The sequence below is a fragment of the Athene noctua genome, chromosome 1, assembly GCF_965140245.1.
Source record: "Athene noctua chromosome 1, bAthNoc1.hap1.1, whole genome shotgun sequence".
Lineage (NCBI taxonomy): Eukaryota > Metazoa > Chordata > Aves > Strigiformes > Strigidae > Athene > Athene noctua.
This window is the reverse complement of record NC_134037.1, coordinates 243,930,053-243,950,106: the sequence shown is the minus strand read 5'-3', so window position 1 is coordinate 243,950,106 and position 20,054 is coordinate 243,930,053. Positions and strand designations below refer to the sequence as shown.

The 20,054-nt window shown below is 41.0% G+C and overlaps 1 protein-coding gene across 8 annotated transcripts in view; it reads right to left on the bottom strand.

Annotated features, from left to right (window-relative positions):
* The window catches only part of SPATA13 (spermatogenesis associated 13), a 47,255-nt gene that overhangs the window by 8,269 nt on the left and 18,932 nt on the right, over positions 1–20,054 (bottom strand). For 4 of the 8 annotated variants that reach the window (XM_074915358.1, XM_074915351.1, XM_074915344.1 and 1 more), the window contains 7 exons: positions 9,308–9,444; positions 8,722–8,901; positions 7,465–7,650; positions 4,547–4,726; positions 3,661–3,893; positions 1,172–1,301; positions 298–670 (listed from right to left, as the gene is read on the bottom strand). In XM_074915358.1, the coding sequence (XP_074771459.1) occupies positions 298–670; positions 1,172–1,301; positions 3,661–3,893; positions 4,547–4,726; positions 7,465–7,650; positions 8,722–8,901; positions 9,308–9,444 (1,419 nt within the window). Of the gene's footprint in view, positions 1–297; positions 671–1,171; positions 1,302–3,660; positions 3,894–4,546; positions 4,727–7,464; positions 7,651–8,721; positions 8,902–9,307; positions 9,445–11,913; positions 12,136–20,054 lie in introns of those variants that run through there. The other 4 variants (XM_074915377.1, XM_074915372.1, XM_074915385.1 and 1 more) reach the window with 3 other exon arrangements.

Here is a 20,054-nt window from a genome sequence, read left to right as displayed (position 1 = left end):
ATGTAAGTAACAATTCTAAATGTATATTCACACAGAAGACACTGTCCTTAAGAGTGTCCCACAGGCTGTGGGTCTAAAGCTGATCCTAGGATTTGCTACCTTTTTCCCTGCTTACTCAAGGTTAGGCTGAACACCTCAATAGGTTTCTCTTACACAGCCAAAGGTCATGTCAGGTAAGAAAGAGACACCAGTACCAGAAGGCAGACTGCACATCTGCACAAAGCATAAAGTGGTGTAAAAGCAAGAATATCCCCCTTTGTTTTTACCAACTTTTAGAGAGGAAATCCTTCCACTCACCCATTTCCTTGTCTTCCTGAACTCTTCTCCTTTCACTTTCACACGCCTCCATCCATCTCTTTTTATCCTCCTGTTTTTTTGCACATAATAAATGAATCTCTTCTGTTGCTCTGTTTATTATCTTAAAGGCATTCTTGACATTAATGTTAAAGTCTTTGTCTCTGCCATCTTCAGTGTCCACAATTTCCATCTCATCCATGTCAATACGATCCTTATAATACAGAATGTCCCTTCTCAGTAAGTCCTTCTTACAGAACACAAGCTGATGGTCAAAAAGGAAGAAAGTCCTCTGCTGGCTTTTGCCTTGCTTTGATATTTTGGTCAGTTCTCCTGAGTGGATTAGTTCTGAGCTTCTTGCTAACACATCTGGTCCCTGAGAAGATACATATATATGTATGCAGTAAGTAAATAATATTTTAAGATCTCATTAAGAGTCTCATTTTATAATCAAGTCTTAAGTTAATTCTTTTTTTTGCATTTTTGCTATTAGATTTGAAAATGTCATAGCATGTAGATAATCTCATACAGGCAAAGTCAATGAATGTGGTTCTGCTCTACTTTATTTCTACATAAGTCAGGACAAAACTCATTGAAGTCAGGGAAGCAGGTTCAAGTTCTGACAGAACTACCAAAAATCCAACGGAGATTCCATAGACAAGCATTTTTTTAAAATCCATTTTGTCATCTCAAAGATGTTAATACATGCTGCTCTTCCTGATTTATAAACAAAGTAATCAGTAACAGTATCACTGCAAATAAGCAGCTGGACTTTTAACTGAGCAATGACATAAACTACCTACTATGCAGAAAGATAACCTGTAGAGGACATGAAGTACTGTACCTTTGCTCAGGAAAGGGACAGGTTGACACTTACCTCCCAATCTACAATAGAGACTTGCCAACATGCAATCTTGTCTATGCTTTCAAGTCTTCGTTTTCGCTCATTGATCAGGCACGCTACATTCTTCATAGCCTCATATGCAGCTTTTATGTTGTTATAATCCCTGTGAAATGTAGGCACTTTTCAAAGATCACTAATGCAATGGATATGATGCAATCACAAATTGTGACACAGTGCTTGAACATTAGCCCGCATTATCTATTTATCCCTCTGCTCAGGGTAAAGTAAGAGAAACTGATTCTCAGATATCCTGAACCTCACACAGTACTCTACAGTTCAGTGCTTGCTGTACTGCTAGGCTTTGTCCAGAAGCAAATTATTAAAATGGTGGAAGGAGGCAGAGGAGGTAGATTAATGAATTGCAATACTGTCTACTGAAAACAATAGTAGAACTCCCATTGACCTCAGTGATACCTACATTTCACCAAAGGAATTTGGTTTTTAACCAAGATTTTAGTGGGATTTTATTGGGAGAGGAATTTCTTTAATTGTGATTAAAAACTGCATTTTCTCCTTCTTGCTCCCAGTGGCTGGGTCAATGAACGCAATGAGAGAATGCTATGTGGGCAGAAAAAATACCAAAAGCAACCTCAAAGAGGGTAAGTGAGAGACCCGAGAACTGGAGAAAGGAATTAAAGGAGACAATGATGACCAAGTGGCCTGTTTTCATGGGACAAGTGTGTGAGAGCCAAGACCTTTCCCTGCCTGCTCCAGGTCAAATGCAAGCCTCCTGTCCTTCCACTGCTCTGCTCCCCTCATTCTTTCCCTGAACTCTCCAAATGCTTATGGATCTCCACAGCCTGTATGCACGTTTTCATTCCGCTTTGAATAGCATTCATCACTCCTTCACCTTTCTTAAGTGGAGTGTCTAAGAAGAGAGAAGAGACATACTTCTTGCTTTAAGAGTCTCAGCAGAGCAGCTGCCTTCCCTCCTTTATCAGAACGCCTCTTGCAGAAAAGGAAGCCAGAGGCAGAAAACAGCAGAAGCCAGAAATAAATCCTGCAAAGGGGTCAACATCACTGTGCTTTTTATCTGCTTCTGTCTCAGTTCCTATTTTCATCGGCTGCAGCTGATGGATGCACTTCTCTTCTAAATCTGCAGGTTACTCTATATCTATGTAAACTCTTTTCTGCTGTGCTGTATACAAAAAGTGCGATTAACAATAACAGGATCCTACTAGCGTCAGGGTGATATCCACACTGCTACTCTTGCCCTTCCTTATCTCAGTTCCTTCTTTGTTGGTGTGTATGTTATTCCACACTTGCTGCATAACCTGTGGCCTTCACACCAGGCTGTGCACATCGGATCTTCCAACTTTTTTTGAAACCAAAACAAAAAAGCTACCAAAAAACTCTGTTGACTGGAGCTTTAGCAAGGCTCCATGTGGGTGCAGGCCTGCCTGTCTGTGGGCACCTCTGTACACTGGGCACCTCTAAGTGCTTGCAGGCATCTCTGGATGCTGTGCCACAGAAGACGAGAACGGGCACTATGGGTGGAAGGTGGCAAGACCTTGCTGTCACTTCATCTGCAGGTTTAACAGCTCACAGAATAATCTCTCTAAAATCAGTAGTAGTGAAAGAGATACTCATGTTAGTAATTGTTATTGCAGGACTTCCCAGCTAGCCACAGAACTGAATGGAGGCATTTCATATCTGAATGTCAGTTCTTCATATCCCCTATATTTTGCCCCTGGCAAAAATCCCATGGTCTCCAAGAGGAGTTTTCCCAAGGCTAGAGAGGCTTTGTCTCTCTTTGGCCAAGGAAGCATTGCCTCAGGCTGTATTTGGACTTTAAGCACAGGGGGTTATAGTGGGACATTTTTCTTGCAGTTGTGTAAGGTATAAAGGCAGACATGTAAAGATAAAATCTTAATTTAGTCAAAGATTTAATCAGCTCAGGGGTATACTAGAAAGGCTAATAACTTGTAACTTCAATTCTTTATCCCAGCTGAAAATCTATTATCTGGACTTTACTGCAAACAAAAGCAACGCTTATTACTACTAAGTTTCTAAAAAACATTACCTCCAAACTTGCTCAGATTGTGGTTTTTTTCTAAGGCTCTCTTTAATTTTTCCTGCGTCCACAACATTTACACAGCTTCCCCCAGTCTTCTATGGATTTCCTTCTCCTTCACTTCTTTGACACTCCGGCTTTTTTTCACTCTGATTTACACATCCCTCCCTGCATCCTATTTCAGCACCTTCTTCCTTTCCTTCTCACTCCTTCACTTACTCCTCATTCTGTCTTGCATCCTGTCAGTCCCCTGTGCTGCATTTTCAGATACTGCCTTTGTTAATCTTTGTGATGATTCCAAGATGCCCACCTAGTAAGCAGCTCCTGTCTATAGTGGTCAATGGGAGTTTTGTTCCTGATCTCAAAAGGCTTTGTATTGCGTCACCCAGAAAGCTTGAGTAATTAGGTGTTACTACTATTACAAGATTTGGCTTTTTCATTCTCTCACCTGTGCTCCTGAGTGGTGTATTTGAGCAATTCTGCAAGCTGCAGAGGGTATTTGCAGATTTTCTGAACAGGCGTGAGAAGAAAACCATCAATGGCAATGTCAATCATCTGCTGAAGCAAGCGACAGGCCTCAAAGAAGTGACGGTATTTGCCCTGTTTCATTAGTTTGGAAAGTTCAATGCAGGCACCGGGATGATTGTTACAATACTCTGAATAAATAGCAAAGCCTTCTTGCTATTGAAAAAAAAAAAAAAAAAAAAAAAAAAAGGTCAAAGCTTTAACTCAATTATTTGACTTTATATAAAGAGGAAAGATATTTTTGTAACATCTATTATATCTAGCTAGATTAATTAATCCATTTCCTATATTGTTTCCACCCCAATCAGTCTTGAAACTATGCAGAAATCTACTTTGTCAAAACTATGTACCTTCTTTGTAAGAACAAAGGAATAGACGCCTCCACTGAGTCAGGATAATCAAACCCACTTTAAGAAGTACTTTTCTTTGGGGAAGACAGAGGCTTACCAAGTGTTTATCATGAACTCACAGCCTCTTTCCTCACCACCTTCTTTCTTTATTTCCTTTAGGAAGTTTTACATGCCCAATATGAGTTACTGCGAATAGTCCAGCTCATCTGTGATCATTACAGTTTTGAAAAGAAAACTTAAAATTGTGTACAAAGTTCATGCTTGCTAAAGATGAGGAGAAATCGAAAACATTTAAATGATTCTTTAATTGTAAATTATTTTACATTCTAAAATGCTATCTATACATAGTTTAGTATTTGATAAGCACTTGTTACCAAAATCTCCTTCTAACATGTTAACTTAGCATATTCTTATCATATTTTGTTAATTTCATAAATAAAATAGACTTTTGCAACGTACATGTTGAAGAAAACATGACCCTATTTCACTTAGATGAGGTTCCTCTTTGTTATACTGTTTCTCAAGATCCTTCAGAAACTTCCTTTGGAACTTGTAAATATCTTCAATATTTCCAAAAATGGTGCTTAACTGAGCTGTGGTGAACATTCCTGTATGTTTGCGACACTGCCGTATATAGCCCTGGAAATGAAATAAAAAAAAACCTCTTTAGTCTGAATATGTGAAAACAGGTTATACCCTGAACAAGCCCATTTGAGCTGGCAAAACCCCTGTGATCTCGGGGCAGGTGAGTGGTTTCCCAGCCATACTCACACACACACACACATGCAATTTCAGATTTGCATCTGAAATGTTTACACATTGATTCCTGCAGTCCAACTGCTGTCTCACAGTACTGTACATGAACCAGGCAACCAGAAACCTGCCGAGTGTGTAAAGCCCATCTGCATCTCCTTGTTACAACTACCCACCAAGCTGGAGGCGAGGCTGCTAAAGCCCCATGTATGCTATTACTTCAGCTGCCACACTTTTTGGTAGCAACTTCTCTGTACCATAACAGTTCTTCTCTATGAGGATAAGAACAAACCATAAAACAATTAATATAAAGACAATTTCTATCAGGGCTAAAGTACTGGTTCCTTAACGAGTAAGTAAGTAGGGCATGGTCTAAGGCAAAGAAGAAAAATGAAGAACATATTATAAAACATTCAGAATGCTGCTGTTTGGTAAAATCCATACGGTATCAGCAGGAGATAATAGTATTGGCAAGGCCGCACATAAAAATACAATCACTTTTCCAGGCTTTTTTTCTATTTACTTGTAAGAACATCACAGGGGTCCAATTCACTCTATTCATACCCAGTATTAAGCAGATACACAACTGAGACCTCCAATTTTAAAATGCCCAAATGCTGTTCTGCCATCAGTAACCGACATTTGATCGCATCATCATTTGCATAGCAAAGACGTAAAGGTATGACTGGGGGCCTCTTAGGGCTGACACACGCAGCAGCAGCTGCCATGCGCAGCTGGCACATCCTCAGGTATCTGTTCCAGAAGGCTGAGCACGCTGAGGAGGACACAGGGCAGGGGCTGAATATCCAGGAATAGCTGCTGTGCTCATACTCTCCTATCAATTATGGCGCCAGGGTACAGATGAGTGCAAAGGTTAACTGGTGTGATAGGGGTTATCTGCCAGGCTCCTCCATTTTTGGCTGCTTTCATTGAGGTTTCCACCAAATCGCTTTGGGAGCAGATAGCTGTAAAAAACCTTGCAACTACTCTGGTAAGGTTTACCAGGAAGCAACCCTGAATATTACTGGCACTGTTATGAATATTCCTGTCTCCTCCACAGCCATCTGCTCTGAGAGCTGTGCAGTGGCTATGTTGCAAGCCAGCTACCACATCTACTACTGTTAGGAGGATAACTCCGACAAGGAAAATTCCTGTGCAGCTCTTGCAATGTGGACTGGAGACACTTCTTGACTGTAAAATTTTTTTCTGGGTATGCTCCAACTTCATGATCTTGACTGTATCAGCCTCTTGACTTGTATTCTTGACTGAATCAGTGATTCATTATAGCGCAGAGCTTTCAAATGTGGATTACTATCTGCAGTAGCTTTTCTGGCTTAGTCTTAAGTATATTTTCAGCCTTACATCCTGCTTGCACGACGCTACAGATTCACTCTGAGGAAAGCAGACCATCTCTACCACACATGTTGAACATGAAGCATCACTTTTCTACTTGGAATATGTGTTTGCTCTCTTGTATTAAACTCAAGAGGCATGCAGATTTTAAAAGAGGTATATGAGGTATGTGTTAAAGAAAATTAATTATTAATATCAGTCTAAAAATTAACAGGTCAGTAAAATATGGAAGTCATATCCCTAGAACTCAGCTAACCATGGCAGTGACACAGCTGTGTGTACAGATTCCTCTCTGATCTTTTAGGCACACAGTTAAGCTTACTAGCTTAAGTAAACAGTAAATCTAAATTACAAAACTTACATTTAATGTTTTAAAATTAGTCAATTAACAACCAATTTTTGTCTGTTTTCTCTTTTTTCTTTCTTCAAAATGTATAAAAGCCTGATCTAAAAAACCAAAAAAATCAAAAAACACTGCTGTCTTGTCTACTTTGTCGTCCATTAAAGAACCTAATGGTGAGTGGTGGACTAAAGCATGACAACAGGACAAAAACAAAGACAGATCTAGCACACTAAGGGTACAAAGAATATTTTGGTAGGTTGATTAGCACCCTTCAGATGCTAACCAAAACACAAGTCAAATACAGGTCAAATGCATCACAGTCCACATCAGAAGAAGCAAACTTTGCTGAAAAGTATTAAGAAGCTTCTTGTCCAAGTGTGGGCATCAAAGAAAATCTGAACAAAAAGCAGAAAACTCTCCATATTTTACGGTTCAAACAAGCATGATAGTTCTAAAATACCTTCAAAGACTTCTTCACAGCTTCTAAGCATCCAGCAAATATCTCTTGTGTTAGAGAAAGCAAACAAAAGAAATCTCACCTAGCAAATATTCTCTTTGCAAGATACTTTAAAAAAGTTTTTGTCCCTGAACTGTAATCGATTAAAATTTTCTACCTAAACCAAGTGATAAGAAGTTCTAAACAAACTGGACTTCCTTCTCTCATTATTATGGAAATAGCAGTCAGATAAGCAAAGCAATTTTTCCAAGTCAAATCTTTTTTCAAATCTTTTTTCAAAAAGAAGCGGTGCTGTGTGGCAGTCGGCAGAGAGGAAAAACATACATAAGACGACATAAGAAGGGTCTGACTGACAACCTCAGAAGTGCAATTGGGAATAATTTGATACAAGAAACCACTCTGGTTCTCAGCTTATATGGGATGTTTTGTTCACATTAGGTCAGCAGAATGCCCTCAGGTTAAAGCATGTACCTCACAGATGTCCTTGAGATGCTTGATATAGACTCGTTCTGTGTTCATAATTTCCTGTATAACATTGGTTCTCATCTGATCCTTGTTTTCAGCTATTTTCTGACGAAGCTTGCTACTATCTGCATCTTGTTCTTCATCCTGGATACTACTACAATTTTCTGGCACTTCTTCCTGATTAACTCGCAGCTGCAGCCAAAACAAACAAAGCAAACTAAAGTAAAGCAGCAGACTTTTACAAATAGTGAAACAGTTACAAACTTCTCATAATTAAGAAAGGACTTGTTACAGAAATGTTCCCATTCTTACCTTCTAGAAGGGGTTCCACAACAGAATTTACCTCCTTGAACCCTCTGCACATTCAAATAAAGTGTTGAGATTTCTGTCTGGTTAAATACATGGTTTTCTACTCACAGTATCTGAGATACCATGTTGTGTTGTCTGTGTATTTTTCAGACAAGCTTATTTCTGACCCTTACTAAAAGTTTATGTGCTAGTTTGGCCAAGCCAGCATATGGGTAAAAATTACAAAAGTGAACAACTCAGAACACTTTTATATAGTCTCCCTCTGCCCCAATTCCCCATCTGTACGATGTGGATAAGAGCACCTACTTTTTTGACTTTTGTCTGATTGCCCATGTTGGCTGGAGATCTAGGAAGGGCAAAGGCAGGAAACAGCTCTTGCACTTTGTGTAGTACTTCAAACAATGTGGCCCAGTCTTCTTTACAGGCTCTCAAAAAGTACTTTAAATTGATTTCTAAAACATAGCTCAATCTTATTCCATTCAAGAGTCATACTGTCATTAATCTGGCTGAGTTCTGACTGGGGACTTCAGACTGTGAACCAGATTCCTACACAGTGTTATGATAATAAATTAAGCCCTATTTTACCAAGAAATCCCTGCAGTGTAGCTCTCCCCACTCCCTCATGAAAAATTCTGTGTCCTTTCAGTATACACTGATTGCTCCTGGTTGAGCTTTCTGCTGCCCTCATTTCTGCTTGAGAAATTCCTTTGGTTACAGAAGCACCACACAAAGGAAGAAGCCAAGAGTAAAAGGTGTCAGAGCCAAGGGATCTTGGGGTGTGATTCTCTATTGCTTTTTTTCCTTGTGAAGTCATTAAGAGTTACACCACTGATGTTCAGATACAAAGATGCTGAGGATCAGGCCCTTCACTTAAATGTAATGCCATGACCATTGATGTTGCACTCTGCTAGGAATCTTGCATGACAATGGTACAAAAGCAAGCAAATTACTCACCCTGACAAAGCTAGCTGGAAACCAGGCTTCCTTGTCCTCGTTTCTTCCCCACCACCAGTCTTTGTTGGAAGCTTCTAGGACTCTAATGACGTCTCCAGCTTTGAAGCCCAGCTCTTGATCATCCATAGTCACATGGTCCCAGAGAGCTTCTGCATAAACAATGCTGCCATCACTTATCAGCTGAGATGGGAAGAAAATGAGGTTGTGAAGGACAAAAGATAAACAACTGTTTATAAATTAGTAAAAGATCAAAATACCTCACTAGAGTGCCCAGGATTGCTCCTATTACAGGACAAAAGTAAAATTCTGGATTTTCAAAAATCTATGCATATATTTATTAGTGAGAACAATTACAGTCCTACTCCAGAGCAGTTACACAGGCTAATGAGCTACACTCCCAGTGAAGTCCTGGTCACTATACTCTTCCCTTAGCATCTGCTTGTGGGCCCTGTCAGACAAGACACCATGGCTGATGGATTCTGCTCTATGGTGGCTACTGCCACTGCACTTTTTATTAATATGAAACTTCAGACCTGTGGAAAACACATCCTCTGTTGTTACAGCAATGCAAAGCCCAGGACGTTACCTCATTAATTGCTAGCTGTTCCCCTCCAGGCTGCAGGTACCTGGGAGTGGCTTGGCAGAGCTCCTCGTAACTATAATCTTCCTCACTGCCATTGTCATCCACTAAGGCTGAAGATTCAGTCCCACCATCTGCAGCAACTAAAACAAAGGTGCAACAGCTGCTTGTTTCATCATTTTTATGATTAATAAAACAAAACAAACAATGCAAGAGGAATCACTGAAAAGTTGCTTTTGTTGTCACAAATATAACAATAACAGAAGAAGTGGAGGGCAGCAGAGATCTCAGGAAAATTACTTTTCTCGGGAAAATCACTTTTCTGCCAAATATTTCTTACTCTTTTCTCATTTATCAGTTGATGATACTGAGAAATTCTCCTTTTTGTGCGTGAAAAATAGAACTACAACTATTATTTATTTGTTTTTTACCCAGACAAAATCTCAAATGACCTGAGTCAGAAGAGAGTCGTTGTCAGAATGCCGTTTCCCACAAGGCAGATGAGAGCGCTCCAATGGGCCCCTGTCACTCAGAGAGGGCCACTGTCAGTCCCAGGCTGGGTGCCATCACATCGTCATGTCCTCTGCAGGGATGTAATGACCTAATACCTCTGTGCCCACCCACCTGTGAGAGGGGTGGGCAGCACACAGCGCAGCCTCTGCTCCAAGCCAGCTGCCACCATGTCTCCCACATGCCAGGAGAGGCTCTGGCAGCACAGAGATACCTGGGAGAGGACCAAGGGGGCAGGGAGTTGAGTCTAAGCACAGTGTAACTGCCTGAGAAAAAAACTTGTTGTAATTATCCCAAACACAAAAAATTCTTGGTTTGACAACTGTACGTTTTCCGACCAAAGAGGCAGCTTTGTAGAGAAATAGAAGCCAGAACTACGATGGGCTTAATCTTATTACACAGACACATAAACCAAGAGAAACATCATGTGACTGTCACTATGCACATGTAAATCTGCAATTACTGTACAAAACTGTAAAACCCATTTGGGGTACATCACTGGGCGGTAGATCCTTTTGGCAATCATCTCTGTGCCAGCAGATGAAGAGGACTGGGGACTGATTTCAGAATCAGGTAATACTGACTGACTTACGTTCACACTGCTCAGTGCTAGACCCTTTCAGAGTAGATTTGCCTTTGAAAGCCAGTTGTAATGCTCAAAACAAATCAGGGGATGAGCTAGTAATCAAGAAGTGTTCATGTGCTTGAGTGCACTATCTGGTCCTTGTTAATTTATCCCTAAAGGTTATTCCTATGGCAGGCCCAAGCTGTGAATAACTAGAGTCTGAAGATCATACAGTGCTCAAAAATCCAATAAAAAATAAAAAGCAAAAGCTAATTAAAAAAATAAATTCTTAATGGCCTGCCAGCACTGCACGCCTTTTCTAATGGTTACTGTGTCCCAGATAAGTTGCCATGCAGCCTGCAGAGCATCCCTCTCACTCCCAACTGCCTGGAAAGAGACCGTTAAGCAGAGTTACTGAACTTGTCACTCCCACCTAGCAGCAAGGCCAAGCAGCAGGGCCCTGACTCTGCCTCTTTGCCCTGCGTCAAGCCTGGGTACCGCCTGCCTGCTGAGCTCTGTGCTCCAGATGGGCGAGAGTCGCAAAGAGATGACTCCTGGCTTTACTCCACGCACCTGCACAATTAACAGGCATGCTGTTGCCTATCCATTATTTACCTTATAGGGAGAAATGCTTCAACCCCCTCCTTATGGGCGGTCATACCATCACTAGCATCTTTGGTCATTTGGGTATTAATTTGCAAGAGAGATCAAAGCTGATTACTGTACAGAATCACTAAAAAACTTCCAAGATTTTTCTTTCCTTTAAAAGTGGATGTAACAGAAAATGGCTATTCGACTGTTCTCTTCTACTCCCCAGCATTTTAAATATGCACTCACATTAATGGTATAATCTGCCCAACCAGAGAGGATGCAGAATCCCTATTTAAAAAAACAAGATATTTTTTTTCCCAACAGTCTCATAAATCTGAGAAATTATAAACTTTGAAATACATCTTGTGAAACACTGAAAGTGCTTTATTAAAAAAATCTGCAAATAAATAATTCATTAAATCCTTTTCAGCTTATAAAGCAACACCCAAAAAAATTAATCCTAGTGATCCTTTATACATCTCCACTGTACTATCAGTACTGCCTGTTGTTTTTTTCCAGTAACAATGGCACATCAAAGTAACATAATTCATTTAGCTCCAGATGAAAAATGACTGCAATTTTGGGACAGATAACTGTTCGCTATTCTGTACCAAATCAACACGCTCACATTGTCTTCGTAGTTAGACTCAAGCAAAAACCAGTCGCTTGCATTCTCTATCTATTCCTCTATTGTTTACAGACAGAAATATCAGGGGTAGGGGTGGGCTTTCCTGACCGTACCAACGGGATGCAAAAACTTAAAAAGACAGCCTAGGACTGCTTCTGATCTCCTTGTAGCTTTGCCACCAGCGTAAGGCTACAGGCTCCCATGGATGACATGGTATAAGCACGATCAAAATCAGGCCCCCTGACTGCCACAGTTTATCAGTTCAATCTAAAAACACTGTAAAAAAGAGGGGGGGGAGCATGTTCTACTCACACGTACCCATCTGAAGGCTCTCCAGACTCCAAAATCGTGCCATTCCTCCCCTGGCTACCATGCTGCCGTCAGACTCGACCCCAGGGCAAGGGTTTGACCTCTAACTGGTGATGCTCGGTCCAAAAAGGGCTGGCGAAGGATCACAAAAGGCTCTGAGCTACCCACAGAGCAGAGGAACAGCCTGTTCGCCGCCTTCGGCTCCCGGCTGCGCCTCCGAGGCCGAGCCCGGCTGGGGACTGCCGGCGGCGCTCAGCCCGGCCACGGCGAGCTCCCGGCCCGCTGACATCATGGGGTGCCCTCAGGGAGGAAGTTCCAGAAAAGAAACAAAAACCTGGCTGCCTGGCCCTGACCACGCTGTGCCTGCAGCCGCCTGCGCCGCCCAGACCGCTCCCAAAGTGCCTGAACGCCTCGATCGCAGCAAGCCAAGGAGTACATTTGTTTTTCATTAAAGCAGCTTAATGCGATTTCAATCTATATTCAAATGACTGCAATTCAAAGGGAAAGACTATTTGGATGGGAGCTGGGAGTTCCTTGTATTACAACACTGTTTGGAGTATCGGTCTATCTTTGTTATATTATACCAGTTAAAATTCCAGTAGAAGCAAATAAACAATGAAGGTATTTTTTGCAAGGCTATTAAAACTTCTCTTGCTTCACTGGCAAATGCTGTACCATTATTTAGGGCACAAGCAGCCGAAGTGTTAAGGCTACGGCAGTCTGCTCCCAGAAGAGGGGAAGACAGAGACATTTTCTCACTCAGATGACAAACTTAATTCAGCTGCTCCAGAAAGTAGGGCACAAAGCAGAAAAGCACCCAAACAGTCCAGCTTTCACCGGGACTGACCCAGCCAGAGCACAACCTCCTTCACTCACCAAGGACTAGCATTTACCATCCTTACTTCTGCATCGTTCTGCTGCAGAGCTGTGCCAGTTCATGCACTGGAAGCAAACACAGGAGCTGCTCCCATCAGCAGAGTGCAAAGCCTGCTACAACCTGCGCGTGTACACAGCACTACATTTATGGTTTGGAAAGCTCCATCATCTTTATGGCTCATTCTCTGCCTGCAAACTGCCTTGCTCAGCTGAGTCTGTCCTGTAACTGGGGACGGCCTCCTCCAGGGACATGTCCACAAAACCCTGGAGGCATTTCTGCACAGAGCAACGTCTCAACACCCACTGAAATCACATGGTTTCCCCTAGTGCTGCCTCAGACGGAGAAGCAAAGGCCAAACATTGCCCTGCAATATTAATTCCATCTTCCTACAAAAATCCAGATTGCACTGCACTGCACAGGAGACTGACAGGAATTCTCTTCTGAATCCCCAAACTTCACTGTTAGTTCTTGCTGCAAGGGCACTTGTTGGATAGCACAGTAAAACCAAGCTACTACATATTACAAGATGTTCATACAAAGCCCCACATATTTTTCTCAACTCAAATCATTACAAAAAAACCCCAACCTAGCAAACAGAAGTGACACTGAAGTGCTGATGATCCTGGTACCTGCAAGTGAAGGCTTCACGCTTTTAATCAGCCAGAGCACAAGTTCTCTGCCATGTCAAACCCCTACCTGGAGGGGAGAAACAACTGAACTGCCGAAGGAAAATGAGATCGGACGCCACACAGCTTTCCTAGAACGTACATTAAAAACGATCTCTGGAAAAGTCACTTGGTTTGATTTTTGCAGAACGGAACAGACTGTGTGCTTTTGCCTGATGACTAACCCAGTGCCACCATGGGATGCTGCTGGGCAGGGGGGCAATCTGTTTTCCCTCCTCTGCACTGGCACATCTAGCAACTGTGCAGCCACAGACTGAACAACCACAAAAATACTCAGTTGGGGTGAGCTGGCAGCGGGTTCATTTCCTTGCAGGATCAGCCAGGGACAGGAGGAGGCTCAGGCTGTCCTTGTGGTGGCAGTTTACAATGACCCTGTCCAAATGCATGCCGAGCTGGCTTACCCACTATGCAGGGCACTGAAAAGACTGTGGATAGCACATACTAAAATACTGAAACTAAAAGCTAGTTCACCCGCCTCAAGAAAGTCGAGTTCTAGACAGTCCTCTGGTATCATAGGACCCTCCACTCTGGGGCAGATCAAAGGTGTCCCCCCCCGCCCCCCGCCACTGCTCTGACAGCATCCAGTAGCAGATGCCCAGAGAATACCATAAAAATAGATGAGGCATGTAATGGCATTGTTTTGATGTATTTTTCTAAATTGCAGCTATCTGAAGATCAGAGTCAGATCCCTCCCAGGGCAGAAGTGTTATCTTTGCGTTTAATGAACTGAATTTTTCAAACCACTTTCTAAATTTCTGTAAACTTTTGGCATGTGAAATATGTGTAGCAATTAGTTTCATAGTTTAATTTTACAGTGTGAAAACTACGTTTTATTTTGAATGTGCTATCTCATTATTTCATTTGGCGCCCTTTAGTTCTTACATTCTTGGAAACAGTAACTATTATCTGCTCACTTCTCCCATGCCAATCTGACTTTTATTCCCCTATTGTCCTTTTTTCCAAGTTGCAGAGCCTTTAGCATCGTTAATAGTTCCTCACACAGAGACGCTGAGTAGGTTTTCTTGTCCTTTTGCCTGTATCCTCCCCTGTAAAAAATGCCTTTTGAGGTGGAAAGGAAGATGACCCACACACACCACACCAGTGGCACAATTGGTCTTTCTGTTTTGTTCTCTATTCCCTTCCTACAAATTTCTGCCCTTTTATTTACTGTTTTGGCTGTTACTAGGCACTGAACTGACACTTTTAATTATCTGTTAGGATTGCAAGCTCTCTTCCTGAATGGCAGTATCTAGCTCAAAGTTCATTCTTCTGCAAGCATAACAGGCTCGTGTGCCTTCATGTGCACTACCTTGCCTTTATTAACACCAAATTCACCTGCCACCAGTGCAGTGCATTTTGTCTCTGTGTGGTGAAATCCTTCTGCAACTCTGTTCAAACAGTTTGTGCTTTTACTACTGTGAATAATTTAGCACACAAGCAAGAACTGTAACTTCATTCTACACCTCCCTTACCACATTTTTTTGTGAAGACACTCAACATCTGACTTCACTCATGGGCTCTCTCCTTAAGGAAACCAACCACCTTCCTCCTCTGTTACTTAGGGCTTACTCACTTATTAATACATGGGAGGACCTTCCCTCTTATCCCAGGCCTCCATTAAGAGACATCTGTAAGAGATCTTGTCAGAGGTCTTTTGGAGATCCAAGTAGCCTATACCTACTGAATCCCCTTGGTCACATCCTCAGTGATTTTTTTCAGAAAACATAAACCATTTGTGGGGCATGGCTTTCCTGTACATAGGGCACATGGACTTTTCTTCATTATAAGGTTTCATCAGTCCATTATAGTTTCTAAATCCTAAATACATTCTTTATATATTTTATGTACTATTATGTCAGACTTACTGGTCTACTGCTCAGTGGATCCCTCCTGATACTTCTTTATAAATGGTTATCCCCTCACTGCTTTCTTCCTTGTACTGAGGCAATTTTTGAGGAACAAATTCCATGCTGAGGCAGTAGCTCAGCAATTTCATTCTTAAATCCCTTGGTTCTGGCAAGTTGTTACTATTCATTTCATTAACTCTAAAACTTTTACTGACATTTTGAGACAGATCCTGATTTGAGCTCAGGTTTTATTTCTCAGTCATTTACAAGGCCTACAAACTATCTAGTAGTCTGCCAGGTTCTCATATTTTTCAAAAAGGATGTATGTTTTATATCTTTAGCAAATTATTTCTACATTCCTATAGCTTTACATGAAAATTGCTAGAGGGTTTTTTTTGCTATGTGGATACAATTAAACAATCTGAAGGATGTCTTTTTTTTCTTTTTCTTCTGATACATTCTTTTCCTCTGTGTTTAATGACAGAACCCTTTTCTGATGTTTCCAAATTCTGTTTTGACAGGCGACATGAATTTGCTCTAAGTATCTAATATGCTGTCCTTGAACACTCTCTGTGCTGCGTGCAAGCATTCAACACTTTTTTCTGTTCCTCTGAATTCCTTTGTTACATGAATGACTTCTCACTTTTATTTACTTTCCCTCTTTTAAATTAAAACACATACTGTGCTGGATTTTTTTACTCTTCTCACCCCTGCAAGGATATTGGCTCAGAGTGCATTATGGACACAGAGGGCAAGATTCATTATCTGTCTGTATTTGGTTAATGAACAGCACCCTAAACTACCTGTTTCTTCCAGTCCAGGTCACCTGGCTTAGCTTAGAAGTCTATAATGAGACACATCCTGCCCTTACAGAGTAGCTCTTATGTGTGATTCAGCACACACCTCAGGAGTGGTTCAAGAATTGTCTCCCTTCCTGCAGGTCTCCTGATTAGTTGCACCAAGGAGTTATTTATGGTGCATCTAAAAATACTGCACTGTGCCCCATTACAACTCTCAACCCACAGAACAGCAGTTTAAGTCTCCTTTTATGACTGTGCTTGCTGCCCTTGAAACTTCTCTGGTTTCCTTGGTTTGTCACATTTACTATCACCATCCTGACGATCTCAGGTAGTTCATTTAATCCTGCCACTATATGTTTTCCCATTCAGGCATGACATTCCAGTCCTCGGATCCTGTGACACTTGAAGATAACAGTCAATTTGTTTATCTGATTTGGCTCTTAGATTTTCTTTAATACATTAAGAGACCCTCTTTCACTGGTGCAATCGTTTCTGTTATGCCTATACAGCTTGCATGACAGTGGTAGGCTGGTTATATTCCACTGGTTATCTTCCTTCAACCAAGTTTCTGACATATGCCATTTAGCTCTTTTAAAAATATGTTTATTTCTCCATCTTACTTTTTAAACTTTCACTATTACTGGAAGGGTTGCCTGTCTTTCTAAATCCTCTTTAAACAACATTTGTCCCACTGTTTCTGACTATTTTTTACTTGAGTTTTGTCAGCTTCTACCCTGTCCTTCATTTGAGGATGCAACGATCATTTACATTGCCTGTAAAGGATGTGCTGTCTTATACTGTGTATTATTTCACCTTGCCAGCTTTCCCCTAATACTTTGTTTAGAAACTGCTCCATAATCTCTTGATTTGCATGTCAGCAGTCTGCTTTTGTTCTGGTTTAGAAAACAAAGGATCTTTTTATTTCAAACATTCCTCGGTTCATAAATAATCTAAATCTCCCTCTTTTTAATACAACTTTCTGCATGAGGGTGCCTGGAGGTAAAAAGGCCTCTCTGTCCAATACTGAGCATGATATTAGCAAAGCTTTGCACAATTTTACCATTGGGCTCCTGGTCTTTTAGTTTCTACCTGAGAGCTTCAATTTTGCCTCCAGTGCTCGCCTTCTGTCTGTCACACTCTCCCTGGCACCCACCTGCCCCACAGCTGTCACCTCCTCTCCATAGTCTCTGTAACAGCCCAGGTACTTCACCTGATGCACCAGCTGCTCCCAAAACACTGCTAGGTCCTGTCTGCATCATCAAGCCCAGCTACCTACACAACTAACAATCCCATTACCCACCAGCATAGTTTGTATCTTTTTCCATCAGTTAAGAGTCCCATCCGTCAAAGTATCACATAGACATCACCCTCTGGTCCAGAGGCTTGTCTGTCCCCAGCAACACGGGAACTGCTTAGCCTGCAGTTACAGATTTCACGATGCCCCTTCAGGTCCTGTCCATGAGTCTTTCTGCCTCCCTGAGCTTTTCAGTCACTGGGCCACAGAACACAGCAACCACCATGGAGCTGCTTGCAACATCAGATATATTCCACCCACCTCCTGGTAAACACAAATATGGCACTCAGTGTAGTAACCTGGGAATTTTCATTTCCTGCATATTATCCCACTTACATCCTCACACTTTAGGGGTGGGCCAGCAAGGACAGGGTAGCACAGAGATGGTAGCAAGCAGGGAACTGTTTTCTCTCAAGGAGTGATTAATAACTTCTGTTTGTTCATTTTGATGATATCTGGAGTGGGGTTTGTTTATTTGATCAGTAATAGGAATGGAGAACCTGAAAATCTCCTCTCCTCAACAGTCAGTTTGTTTGTACCTCAGTTCCTGAGCTGTGCTCCACACAGGCTGAAACCTACTTGGTTACCCAACCTTGATGAACTGGGAAAAGCCTGACACTAGTTTAACATTGTAGGCAAACATCCAGGACGGGACACTACTTGAATTAAAGACATTTAAATTTATTAATCTAAATGCCAGAATCCACATTTGAATGAACCATCAGGTATTGGTCACAATTGAGACAGCTGAGAGAGCAATCCATCTCATCCAAAGGCTGTTCCTACTCTAACCTCCATTGACTGCAATGGTTCAGTTGTTTAAACGGAGATACTTAGTGCCATTTTAAGTATTTTGGATATCCTGCTGGCACTGAAGAAAGGAATAGGTCTCCCACAGGTCCTTTGTGATATCTCCAGCTGCAGGCAGATGTCAGGTGCCCCACAGTGCACTGGACCCTCAGGTGGGTAATTGAATCAAACCCTAGCCCTCCATTGCCTGTAATGGGTGTTTTAATATTTAAGTCTTATGTTTAACCTACATTTAGACTGAATTCAGGTGACTTAAACTACAGCTGAATTCCAATCCACCTGCTTAGAGCTGGGCCTATCTAAAGGAGTTCACCAATTAATTTATCCAAATTCAAGTCCCACATCACAATATGCAAAAAACATGTGTTTAAGATACTTATAAAAATTGCCCTACTGTGATAAACCTCTTCAGCATAATTTAAAACTTGTAACCCTTTAAGCACAAGTGTAGCAATATAAGTCTCAAGGGAAGTTTTCCTTACATGTTAGCTGGTTGTTACTCTGTCTCCTACACTATGATGATTTGCTGTCTTGTAACAGCTGTTTTTCTAAAAATTTACATTTCCAATTCTATCTTCCATTGTTATAAAAGTAGACATGCAGTGTATTAGGCTTTAGCAAGTAACTAAGATACCACTGGTTTTCAGTGCTTGGGTTTAGAATTTCTTTCTATAATAAAGGGCTTTTGTGCTATCAAATTTCACTGTACATGAGCAAACAAAAAACTCTCACATGTTCAAAGACAAGGAAATGCCTTGTGAATTTAAGAGAAAAAGGAAAGAGATCAGAATGTGTGGCACTAGTCACTTTATTATTTTCTGCTGGAGCTACTTAACAGATCTTTGCAACTGCTCTCAAACTGTTAAGTCCTTGATACTCCCCAGTTGCCTTCAAGTCTTAGATTTCAGAATCTTTTTCTGTTCAACTTCTCTGTTGTAATGAGTCATAAAAGTCACATCTAGCATAATCAATATTGCTTTGCCTTCACTGTCTTAAAAAGTGGCAGAAATCTTGCTTTGTCTATTTGTTGTCCTGATGCTTATGTTTAGGATACCAGTTAATCAAAAGCTAAATACCTGGAAAGATATTACTCTCAGGCAGTTGTCTAGGTAATTAATATTATTTCATGTGGTTTCCAAACATGAAATGGAAAGGATAACTAAAAGTAGAATTCCTACCCTGTAATACTTAGTGAGTCTCTTTTTTTTCAAAACTAGTTCATGGCAAACCTGTTATTCTGTGAGTGGTCCTTCTGGAATCAGGGACTGATACACCACATAATCTCAGCATGGGTCACAGCATTAGGTGTCTAGCTTACCTTGATGTCTAATATACTAAGATACATACAGCAAGGACACACTCCAGACATAGTTTTAAAGTAGTTCCAAATATTTCACTACAATATAAAAGGAAAATACTTATATAGTATATATAATGTATCTCATTGCTATAGTTAGATAGAAATTCTCAAGTCTGTTCCTTGCAGAGCACCTTCTGAAGAAAACTATCGTGTTCTACTGATGACCAGAAAATGTAGTTTTAACATATTCTTATATAAATTAATCTGTATCTGAGGGATTTTCTGAGCAGAATTTGGACATCATTGCAGCTAAAACTTAGCTTAGAACCATAAAATCCTATTACTTAACCCTATTATTTAAGCCATTTATTTAAGGCTTGCCTATCTTGGTAGTTAAGCTGAATGCATGGCAAACAGAAAATTAAAAAATGCATGTGTGGTGTGGCTATGGTTTGGGTATGAACTCAAGCATATTAGATCTTATTTCCCTCATATTCTATTATTATCTTCAAGCATGTATGTGAGTAGAGAGTGGA